The sequence below is a fragment of the Sciurus vulgaris genome (assembly GCF_902686455.1).
Source record: "Sciurus vulgaris genome assembly, chromosome: 2".
Lineage (NCBI taxonomy): Eukaryota > Metazoa > Chordata > Mammalia > Rodentia > Sciuridae > Sciurus > Sciurus vulgaris.
In genome coordinates, this window is record NC_136462.1 from 111,101,440 (window position 1) to 111,114,120 (window position 12,681).

Here is a 12,681-nt window from a genome sequence, read left to right on the forward strand (position 1 = left end):
CCTCTCTGATGTCCTTTTCTCCAAATGTGGTTTAGGCTTCTCACAGTATGTTGGTCTCAGGATAATCAGATTTCTTATGTGGTGGCTGGCTTCCCCTGGAGCAAGCATTCCAAGCAATAGCAAGAGGAAGCTGTGACTTTCATAAGACCTGGACTTGCAAATTGGCATAGAATCACTTCTGTCATATTCAGCTGCCCAGGGCAGCCTCAGAGCCTGCCCAGATTCAGGGAATGAGGACATAGAACTTGCCTCTCTATGGGAAGAGTAGAGTGTGAAAGAATTAGTGGCCATGTTTGATCTACCACAAGGAATTTAAGCAGAAAGGGGGGAACTTTATGACAAATAATTTAACTGTGACTTTATCAGCAATTAATTTACTTATCTAGTGATACAGGAGAGATGGATTGCCATGGAGGTAAGAGATCTTTGAGAAGGAATAAAGTGGAAAAGGTTTTCTTGGGAAATGGAAAGGCAATGGAGACAAGCTTTGCTTCATAATTGTCTCCCTGCCTTGGCCCTGAATTCAGGGTTCTGTGATCTTGGCCTTGAATCTCAATCTGATACTTCTTAACATTTTGGGTTTGGTGCCTGTGCTTGGTGTTCTCTCCCAGTATGCTCCCAAACTCTTCCTTGGCTCACTGCTTTGGCCCTGGGTACCTCCTGTTGCTTTTTATGAGAATTCTCCTGTTGCCCTGTTCCCTGGGAACCAAAATACCCATTCCCATAATGAATAGCATTGTGGGGGTGGGGGACATCAGACAATGATTTTGGCTGCATGCAGGCTGCCTTGGCACCTTTGGCAGTTGCTTAGTATAGCTCCATTTATTTTCTAGACTCTTATGGCTTGGTTCCTGCTTTTTGTGACTTTACCAATTCCTTTCCCCAATAATTTCAGGGCACACACAGATACTTCAGAATATTTAGCATAGCATAGGCTTCTGAGCAGGCAGTTCTAAGAGTCTTTATGGTGTATGGAACAGTACATGCCTTGCTGTTAAATATAAAAATATTTCAATTGGAGGATAAGTTGGGTCAGTATGGAATATATTTCTACCAATGTACTGGAATATTTGTAGAATTTTTATGATGATACTTACCCTGTCCTCAAATTTCAGTAACACTTTTACTATTGAAACTCATGTTGAGTTTGTGCATGTTTTCTTAAAAGCCACATAATTTAAAAATTTTTATTTCATTATGTTTTTACAAATCCAGTTATGATACTGGATTTTTGGTTTAATTTATTCATGCTTGAAAATTTAGGATAAGTTCATTTCATTAAGAAAAAAATTATAATACCAGTATCTTTACATTTTAAAGCTTTTTAAATGTAACATTTATTGTGAAATAAGTAATACTTTTTGAAAAACTTCAAGTATTACAGTTGAAAATGAAAGCACATCCTCATGGCTCCACTCACCACGTCATTTCTTTTACATAACTGTTAAGAGTTACTATATACTCTTTCAGACTTTAAAAATTTATATAAAGATGTGATATCTGCACAGACACAGAAACACATAGTATGGTATCTTTTTAAAATAAAAGTGAAGCTGGGTGTGGTGGCATGCCCTGGCGCAAGCCTGTAGTCCCACCTACACAGGAGGCTGAGGCAGGAGGATCCTTTGAGCCTAAGGAGTTCAAGGCCAGCCTGGGCAATATAGTAAGACCCTGTCTCTAACACTAAATAAAAGAAAAAGAAAAAAACAAACCAAATGTAAGTAGCAGTCTCAACTGCTTTGCCACAGTCTGTTCTTTCAAACATGGTCTGAGCCTCAGTTCTAGCTTTGTTGCTTATTAACTTAGCAAGTTGTATAGTTTTTCTGAGTCTCAGTTTCCTAATCTGTAAGACAGAGCAAATAGTAGTTCATACCTCTTTGGATTGTAGAGGGTCAAATGAAGTAATGTTCATATATATAATTTCTGGTACACAGTATGTACTATATAAATATTTATTCAATACAAATGACCTTGTTTTTAAAGAAATATATTGTGGATATTTTCTTATGGTTTGCTAATATTTTGAAAGTGCTTTGTTTTAAAAATTGTATGTAGGGTTGGAGTTCTGAGTTTTCTTGTTATGTCAAGAAAAAACTGTAACCATTTTTTGGACAGTAATTCCACATACTTTCTTCCCACCCTTTTGTGTAGTGAGTTACTATTACTGAGGAGCTTTGTGGTGGGAATGTGTTTGCCTTAGGGATGATGGGAAGCAGGGGAAAAGCCCTGAAAACCACAGGTTTAGAAAATTATACTATATTAGCAATTAAATCTCTTGTAAGCCCTTTAAGAAAATTAGGGGGAAAGTAGTATTGGAAGAATTTTATTTATAAGGGAGGATGAAATGATTGTTTCATTTAAATTTTGCCAGTTCTTATGTTCTTTGAATAATTTTATAATTAGAAGGGACAAGGTCATTACCTATTCTTCATTTTACAATGAAGACATAGAATAGTAGTAACATTTTCACTTTTATAGGTAGTAATAGTAGAGCTAGGACTAGAATCTTGCTCATCTGATTCTCACTTTTCTGCGTTCTTGAAGATAAAGAGCTTTTTCTCCTAGTTGAAGCAACTCTAAATAATGTATGCACTATAAATAACTTACCTATTAGTGCTGTATGCTTATACTATTTTGTATGTAGAGACAGTGATGAAGTTGTGTTACAAACAGTAATTGTAAAAAAAAAAAATAGAATCCAGAGTTGTTGATAGTCTTTGAACATTATATATCCTCTATTATTAGCTCTATGTAGTGACTACTGAGAGGATATTGAAAATCAGTGGTTATACGGGAAGAATATTATACAGTATTCAGTGTGGTTGCCATTTTGTCTTTCAAACACAACTTGAAAACATTTGTGTAAATAGGCCCCTTAAAGCACAGAATTTCCTAGTTTTCTGCCCTTTATCTCTCAGATTGCTATTCCCTTCGTATGAATAATAGTGGGTAAAACCAGTTTTGATCTGTAGGTCATTTAAATGCTTTTCCTCTGCCTCTGAGCCTCTGGTTTCCAGGAAAGTTAAAGCTTTGGGCTCTAGGAAGAAGACATGAGTCTGCAGCATGCTTTAGAGGTGGGGCTCTTGTACCTATTTTTCCCTTACCAGCTTATGTTATAACTTCTGCCTTCTGGAGAAAGGCCCAAGCTCTGGAGAGTATCAAGGTGTTCTCTATTCTCTCCAGACACAGATCCCCTCTTCCCAGGTTGAAGAGCTGAAGACTGAGATGAGAACAGGGAGAAAGGTTCTTGGGCCATCTCCAAAGAGGAGAGGGAAGTGAAAGAAAGCCCGACAGTGCCAGTTTTTGGTCTAAGATACACAGAAACTGAGAGATGAGTCTGAAATTAGGGTTAGAAGAGTTCAAAGAAATGGGAGAACTTTGTTGAAGAAGAGGATACCTTGGTTTGAAGAAATTTTATAATCTGAATGAAAGATGAGCTTTTACATATGAAATACCAAATGACCTTGCTATGGTCAAATGTAACTGCTTGCAGAATCCATTGCATGGTTCCTTTTCCTTGACATCACTTTGAGGTATAATTAGGAATATTAAAGAGCTCCTGTAAATTTACAGATTTAACTTTATGAACTTCCAGGAGTTTTCATCCTTCTTACCTTCTTTCTCTCAAATACCAGCATTTAAGATTAAAAATATTTTTAAAAAACCCTTTGATTTAACAATTTTGTTTTGCTGAATACACAGTATTCAGAGCTTAAAATATTTTATTATTATGTGTGATTTTATCATGTGTATGCATATGTATGCATATGTGTGCATGTACCAGTATCTCAGCTACATTGTTTCATGTAGTGTTTTATAGAGGAGCCTAGAAACCTTTAATTCTGTTTCTGTGGGAAAATGTGTTCATACTGCAGATAAACTTTTGAAACTTATCTGTCTATAAATTGAAACTCATTTTTATAATAAGACATTTTTCCTAAAGGTGATTAAAATAAATGATTTAAAGATGATCTGTAGTATTCTGTCATTCATGTTATGACCTATACTGTCCTTCATTTTAATTTTCCTGGTGCTGAATATTGAACCCAGAGCCTTGAACATGCTAGGCTGAGTTTCATCTCCAGCCACCTATTTCATTCTTAAGAATAATGGAGAATTAGTTTAATTTAAAGCAAGTATCCTTCATTTTATATTATAATTGTCTTAGTATACTAACGGTTCTTAAATTGAGGAAGGTGTGTAAACAGAGTGAATATTTCCCAAAGCAATGCCATTTATTGGCTTCAGAATCCCCTATCTTACCCTTATTCTCTATAGTTTTCTAGTCTTTACATTTTTTTTGCTGTGAATATATTATGTTCTCAGGGAGTACTGTCATTTAAATAGTCCAGACCTACTGTCCTATAGCACATCAACTTTCTTATTGTAAATGATAGAAGATACCAGATTTCTTGACTCAGTGAAGGATTTTTGTATTTGTATTTTTGTTTTAGATTTATTAAAAAGACACAGTCACTTGTTTCCAATGTTTCGGAAGTCAGAACCTTATTTCCTTTTTATTTTTCCTCTTCATCCTTGTCTTAAAAGTATATGTAGGTATCTTCTACTAGATTGAGTTGCAATTCACATGTAAAATTAACCATTTTAAAGGGAACAAATTCAGTAGCATTTAGTACATCCACAATTGTTCCATAACCACAACCTCTGTCTAGTTCCAAAACATTTTTTATCATCTCAAAATAAAACCCATACCATTAAGAGGTTATTTGAATTGTTCCCCCCTCAAATTTAGTGTACCATTTTAAAATTTGAAACTCAGAAATTTTTAAAAAATAATAATAGTTTTTGAGATATTTTAAGTCTAGAGATATAATACCCTGTTTTAAAAGCAGTAATGTGAAAAAAGCACTTATAGCAATAAAGGAAAAATAAGATCACAAAATTATACTGTGTGTATGTTTGCAACTCTAAAGAGGGGAAAAGGAACACTTAAACATTTGGTAGGAAGCACACCAAATCAAAGGAAAAAGGAAAATTCTGCATAATTTAAAAAATCTCTGAATACTTAATTTGGGCCTGAATCTGCTATTGTAACATTATTGTTTCAGAATAATATAAAACTTCAACAGGAGCTGGGCCTGGTGACACATGCCTAATAATCCCAGCTACTTGGAATGCTGAGATAGGAAGGTTGAACGTTTGAGACCAGCCTGGGCAATTTAACCAACTCTGTCTCAAAATAAAAATGAAAAAGGGCTGGGGATGCAGCTCAGTGTACAGCACCCATGAGTTTAACTCCCAGTACTTCCTCTCCAACACACAAACTTCAACTGTTTTGTTTTTTCCATATTGAGTTATGATGTTTCTTAATATTTGCTAAGAAAATAAAAAGACTTGATAGAAACAAAAAGTACAATATTGTTTTTTCCAGTCCTTCAAAGTATACTTCAAATCATGAGTACCTGTTCAAGTAAGCTGTGTTCTAATGTACTTTAAAGCACTTTTTTGGGGGGTGGGTACCAAGGATTGAATCCAGGGCACTTAACCACTAAGCTCCATTGCCCAGCCTTTTATTTATTTATTTATTTAGTTTTGAGACAGGGTCTTGGTAAGTTGCTGAGTCTGGTCTTGAACTTGTGATCCTTCTGCCTCAGCCTCCAGAGTCACTGGGATTATAGGTGTGCACCATGATACCCAACATTCTAATGTACTTTCTTACTGGAGTTTTTTCAAACTATAAAAATATCATTTTCTTCTCATGCAAGGCTAACAGTACAGAGATGTGCAGATACAAAGCCAAGGGGCTAGGGATATAGCTCTGTTGGTAGAGTGATTGCCTTGCATGCACAAGGCCTTGGGTTCAATTCCAGCACCATACACATACTAAAAAACCAACCAAACAAAAAACCCACAAATGTTTTTCCCATGTACCATTAAGGAAATGGAGGATCTTCGGCTAACTGGAAGGGGATTTTCTCTCTCAAAGCTTTTATATTTGGAAATAGTTTAAATTCTTTGCTGACCAGACAGGAGAGTCTGTTGGACAGAATATCACTGTACTCTCCTTTTCCACTCCTTTTTCCTCTTTTATATGAATACAGAATGAACATAATCAAAGATTTATTTGACTCATTAATGAAGGAACCATTAGGATGGTAAAACTGGTTCCAGGAGCATTTGTTGGGAGTTTGCTGTATAGAAATTATCTCTATGAAATAAAAATCTACAAGTTAACTTGTAGTATCTCAGAATTTGAGTCCTAAACTACAGTAAACAGCAGGTCAAACAATGGTACTGTAGTTAAACTTGTTAAAATAAATAATGTTTCTGGATACATTAAAAGGGCACTTGATTCTTGATTTGCCTTATTTACAGTTTTGGTTAATGTTTCTTAACTGTGAAAAAGGCTTGTGATGTGTGATAATGCAAGAGGGTTGAAAGTATGTACCAGATTTTGGAAGAGCATAGTTTCCTACACTAAGAAATTTAAACTTTATTTCCAACAATTGTTTAGGAGTTCCTACTAAATGTCAGGTGTGATCCTGAGTGTGCAGTTGTGCTGTTGGTGCCCTGCTCATGCCCCTAGGAGGCTGGCTAGTGTTTCTCAAGGGGTTGTATTAGGGTGTCATCTGAGAAGCTGTTTTTCTCAAAATATGCATGTTCTTTGCACTTCTTTTTATTTGATGGTACTGGAGATTGAACCTGGGTCTCATGTGAGCTAAGCAAGTGTTCTACAACTGAGATACATCTTCATCCCTGTACTTTTTCAATCCCAGGGTTGTTATCTTTGCCTCAGTGGAACAGAGGTATTTTTAAAAAAATTTCCACGTGATTTTTTTTGGGTGTATGGGTGTGTGGTATTGGAATTGAACACAGAGGCACTCTACCACTGAGCCACGTGCCCAGCTCTTTTCATTTTATTTTGAGACAGGGTCTTGCTAAGTCACTGAGGCTGGCCTCAAATTTGTGATCCTTCTGCCTCAGCCTCTCCAGTTGCTGGGATTTCAGGTGTGCACCACCATGCCTGGCTTCCAAGTGGTTTTATACAGCTCTCCTTTTGAAAATGATGTACTGAACAAATTTTTAATCAAATGAGTAAAAAGCAAAGATTTAACCAAAAATTTAAATTTCCTTATCCCTTTTTGCCCTTCCCACCCTGTAATACTTAAAATAATTACTTATATCTGATTATATCATTCTGATTATAACATCAGCAAGAATTATATGCCATTGTCATATATTTTATACAACTGAGAGTTACTTTTTAAAAAAATAGGCTTACTCTTTATAACTATAACCTTAGGTTGTGCCTTTTACTAAATATACTGAAAGAGTTGTTATTTATAGTGGTATATGACCTGCATGGCAAAGATTAGAACACTAGACTTAAAATAAAATGTTTCTAATGGGAAAAATAGACTGTCATTAACTTGTTGGAAACTGTGGTAAAAGGAAATAACTAATAAAGAAGAAAAGTATATATGTGTTTAACTTGTGGTTAAGCTCTTTGAATCGAGTCAACAATTCAAATGAGCAACTGTAGTGGACATGCATTTATATTATTTTCAATGCAGCCATTTGATATACATGCATTCACAAAGCAGGGTTTTATGACTTCATTATACCTAAGCAGTCATGGAATTTATAACTTGATTACAGGGTATGTGTTACAGATTAGGGGAGAAATTAGGAAATAAAATGATATAATTACTATATTGTATTTTTTTTTTTTAATTAGTGTGCCGATCCAACAAAAGCCCTTGGGTCTGTTTGACTTGTTCAAGTGTCCACTGTGGAAGGTAGGTGGCATACTTGTTATTTCATTACCCTATTTGCTTTTTAAGATTTGCCTTTAAGCTTTATGTCAAAGTTTATTGACTTGAATTTATTTAGTACTTTTGTTAATCATAGTGTATAGTTTGTTTCCCTCTCCAGTTGAATCCTTTTGTTTTTGATATAACTGGGGAAAATCTATGGAAAAACAATGTTGATACAAGAATTAGTTTGATTATCAAAATAATATGTTAGTAATATTTGGTTGGAAAAACAAAATAAGGGAACTTACCCCTACCCTTCCTTCAAGATGGGTTCTCACTCTGTTACCCAGGCTGGTCTCAAACTCTTGAGCTCTAGAGAGCCTCTTGCTGCAGCCTCCCAAGTACCTAGGACTACAGGTGTGCTCTGCCACATCCAGCTGAAACAAGGGAACTTTAAAATCTTGAAATGAAAGTTTATCTAATGGAGCCAAGCAAGGTGGCACATGCCTGTAGTCCCAGCTACTTGGGAGACTGAGGCAGGAGGATCACAAGTTTGAGGCCAGTCTGGGCAATTTCATGAGACTCTGTCTCAAAATAAAAAGGGTTGGGGTATAGCCCCAGAGGTAGAATGCATGTCTAATATGCAGAAAGCTCTGGATTCCAATCACAGGGGGAAAAGATAAAGTTTATTTAATGGTCATTTTTATTAAAGCCTTTTAGTAGGGTAAATTTAAGCACATGTCAAAACAAAGTATAACTGAACTCCATGTTCTCCTTACTTTCTTCAATTGTTATCAGTACATGGCCAATCTTGTTTCATCTGTTATCTGCCCACCTTTACAGATAAGGAATTCCCTTTGAAAATGACCTCACTGTAGAGTATTTATTCCTAAGATATACCAAATGTTTCATTGTTCCATTAAGACATTTTGCTTTCCATGGACTTAACATCCTCCACCACACCTCACCCCAGTTTAATACTGAGCATTTCTTCTCAGTGGGCTTCAAAATTATATTAAATATTTCATTGACTCTTGTAATACAACTCAAATGGCAACCTCTGTGTTCATTTAGCGATAGTAGCTCATTTATTATCTACTATTTTACCTTAGAAAATCTACTTTGAATTTATTAGAAGATGAGAAATCATACTAAGTCACACAGGCTGAAATGTGTATTGTACTTACCTGGAGTATTTCCCCATTGTTATCTTTAGATCCTCATTGCGTGAAAAGAGCATCTTTGTTCACTTCTTTTTTTTTTTTTTTTAACTCCACATGTTTAGTTCTGGAATTGAGTATTCTTTCCACAGACACTTTAGAGTAACTTTGGAAATGTTAACTGCATATCTTAATTTTGGCTGTTGTGGTTTTAAAATCTTTAGGATTTGGGAAACTTGCAAATACTTTGTACAGATAACTTTTTTTTTAAAGAGAAGAAAAGTAGAAGCACTTAAATTCTGCACCTGAAGAGACACATTCCTCTCCTAGATTTTGAGAGGTGAGAATTATAATGCGATAAAATGTATGTAGTACTGTCTTCTTCTTGTCTCATAGTGTTCTATACCCTAAAAATGTTAAAGGTTATATGCCAGCAAAAAGACCTGACAATTTTTTGAGAAAAAAAATTGGAGAGATTAATGTTCTTGGTAACAAACAACAAACAATTCTCTAGGTAGGTTTTGGAAAAACAAATAGAAAAATGTCCAGACTCTGCAGGTAGACGTTTCTAATTATAAGAAAGCTTAAATTTAGAAACTTGACTTAGCTTCAGAGAAATATGTTTAAGTAAATAGCTCATTAACAGTAGCCTGAATTTAGATATCCATTTTACATAACTGATTGGTTAATTTTCATAAAGGAATAATAATAATGACAAAACATGTAATTCTAGGTGTTGATTGCCAAATGTACTGATTTTTTAGTAATTTTAGTCTATTTTTCTAAAGTTGAATATTCTTCCAACTAGGAAACATAGTTTGTCAATAGCATATTTGAGTTACATTTTCTTTCAGTCTTCATAATACCTCCTATTTATTTTTTTGTGATTGTAGTTAGGAATCTGTGACATATATGATGAAACTTTCCCTCTTGTACTGTAGGCCAAATGTCTACAGTAGTTAAAATCCAAACTTACATGAGGGAAATATTTATTTTTATGTCAGGTAGTTTATACAAAACTGTTAACCTTTTTCTGGGGCAGCGGCGGTGGGCGCTATGCCAGGGTCAGCCCATGGCCTCATGCATACTAGGCAAGCACTCTACCACTGAACTATATTTTCAGCCCCTTATTTTATTTTGAAACAACTTACTAAGTTGTCAAAGTTGGCCTCAAATTTTCTATCCTTCTGCCTCAGCCTCCCAAGTTGCTGGGATTACAGGCATGTGCCACTGCACCTAGTTCAAAACTGTTAACTTGACTAATGTATTTGGATATTAGCCAATTAAGATTGTTGATCTTAATGTCAACAATAGTCACACTTACAACTTTATCACTGACATTTATAGGAACCATTTACACATCTAGTATATTTGTAATTAAGTGAATGATTGTATTTGTACTATGTAAAGATGAGTTTTAAAAGACTCAAAAATGGTAATACCATATATTATTATTTTCAGTATTAATTTTTTATTCTAAAGGTGCTCCTCATCATAAATAGTTCCATTTTTCATAATATGTAGTATAAGAATAGAAATTTAACATGATTAGATATCAAACCTAATATCATAGTTTTCCTTTTTAATTAAATAACGAGTGTTTCTTGACTTATGCAATGATGTATTATCTCAAGATATTTGCTTAATGTGTCCCCTTTCTAAGCAATTCTGCTGTTTGAATTCTCAATAAATAGTAGTTAAGCATAGAAAGGAAAATGCTAATAAAATACATTCATTCATTTTGAGCCATAGACTAATCACCTGACAGCCTGTGAAACACAATACTGTACTGTTGTTACCTCTATTTATGGATTTGAAAACAAGCACAGAAAGGTGAATAATTCACCTAAGCTGATATGGCCAGGATGTGATAAAGGCTACTTTTGAACCCAGGAAGACTAGTATGGGGGCTTATACTTTTAACCATTATTTTACTTTAAAATTCGTTATACTTCACTTGTGGGGACCTGTGTATACCCAAGAGTTAGTTGTATTCAAAGCACATTGAAAAAATGGAAAAAGAGCCAGCTATGGTGACGCATGCCTGTGATCTCAGTGCTTGGGAGGCTGAGGCAGAAGGATCTCAGGTTCAAAGCCAGCCTCAGCAAAAGTGAGGTGCTAAGCAACTCAGTGAGACCCTGTCTCTAAATAAAATACAAAATAGGGCTGGGGATGTGGCTCAGTGGTTGAGTGCCCCTGAGTTCAATCCCAGGTACCCGGTCCCTGCCAAAAAAATGGAAAAATAGTATGATTAAATTCTGAGTTGAGGTTAATAGTACCTTGAATGTGTTCCATTTTCCTGGGATATAGAGGCTGGGTTTAAAGTTGATCCTCCCTACCTACCACAACTGTCCTACTTTGCCTAAGGTAAGTGTTGCTTTGGGTACAATAATATGCTTAGTGGTGAAAATGTCATCTGAACTCTGTAAGCTTGTTAATGTTGATGCCATTTAACCCATATTTGTTCTGTTTAAGTAGCCTTGCCTTCTACAAATTGACTGCTTTCTAGGAACTGTCAAGTTTTGGAGTGGTAGTCAGTGATAGCATTGTATGGTATTTAGGTTAAGGTGTGGATGAATTTGCATGTGTGTATATGAATCCTTATTTGATTTCATTTTGCCTACTGTAATAAAATGATATATTACATTTGAGTTGAAAGTTTTATAAAATTTGTATGAACATAATCAGTCTTCGATAATCTTTGTCCATGTAGAAAAATAAGTTTTATAAGCTTAAGACGATTTGTATTTTATTTGGATTGTTTCCAAAGAAATGTGTTTCTGAGTAGAGATGATTATTTGGCATTCAAACAAAAGATCTGAAGCCATATCAATGAGAAAGATAGAGGATTATCCTTCTTCCTGTTTGACTAACGTATTTGAGCTGTGACCCTATGGAAAATGGTTGAGTCCTTTAATTTACAGAACTTATCTTTTAACTTTGCTCAAGTTGGGAGTTACAGTCTGAAAAATTTAGAAAAAGAAAAAAGCTATAGCAAAATTCCCAGCAGAGGAATTTGTAAGTGATAATAATATCAATGGTATTGACATTGATCTGCATGGGTAATACCTTTGCTTGCCTGGCCCTAGTCTAGTGAATAATTAAAAGTAGACTATGTAAACAAGTTTAAAAAAATTTTTTTAAAAGAATGCCATCACCAGAGGTGAGACTTTGACTCTCAAGAACCATGAGCCAAAATAAACCTCTTAGAAAAAAAAAGTTGACCTTAGGGTTTGTGGGTATTGCTTAGTGGTAGAGTGCTTACCTACTATTTGTGAGACCCTGGGTTGATTTATAGCACCAGCCAAAAAAAAAAGTTGGAAGATAGTATTTTATTGCAAAAAGTTTCCCATTTTAAGTATTTAGCTTAATAAATCACTGAATGAATGCTTTTTTTAAATTTTTATTTGTTCTTTTTAGATATACATAACAGTAGAGTATATTTTGACATATTATACATTCATGGAGTATAACTTCCCATTCTTGTGGTTGTACATGATGTGGAGTTACACTGGTCGTGTATTCATAAACGAACACAGGAAAGTTATGTCAGATTCATTCTAGTTTCTTTAATATTCCCATCTCCCCTCCCTTCCCTTTATTCCCCTTGTCTAATCCAATGAACTTCTCCCCCTGCATTGTGTGTTAGCATCTGCATATCAGAGAAAATGTTAGACCTTTCAGTTTTTGGATTGGCTTATATCACTTAGCATGATAGTCTCCAGTTTCATCTATTTACCTGCAAATGCCATAATTTCATTCTTCTTTATGGCTGGGTAATTGAATAAATGCTCTTATAGTTC

At 35.0% G+C, this 12,681-nt stretch overlaps 1 protein-coding gene across 8 annotated transcripts in view; it reads left to right on the top strand.

Moving 5' to 3' along the window:
- Positions 1–12,681, top strand: part of USP3 (ubiquitin specific peptidase 3) — a 96,732-nt gene that overhangs the window by 22,190 nt on the left and 61,861 nt on the right. For 5 of the 8 annotated variants that reach the window (XM_079125682.1, XM_079125678.1, XM_079125685.1 and 2 more), the window contains exon 2: positions 7,700–7,760. In XM_079125682.1, the coding sequence (XP_078981808.1) occupies positions 7,700–7,760 (61 nt within the window). Of the gene's footprint in view, positions 1–1,294; positions 6,997–7,699; positions 7,761–9,151; positions 9,219–12,681 lie in introns of those variants that run through there. The other 3 variants (XM_079125681.1, XM_079125684.1, XM_079125686.1) reach the window with 3 other exon arrangements.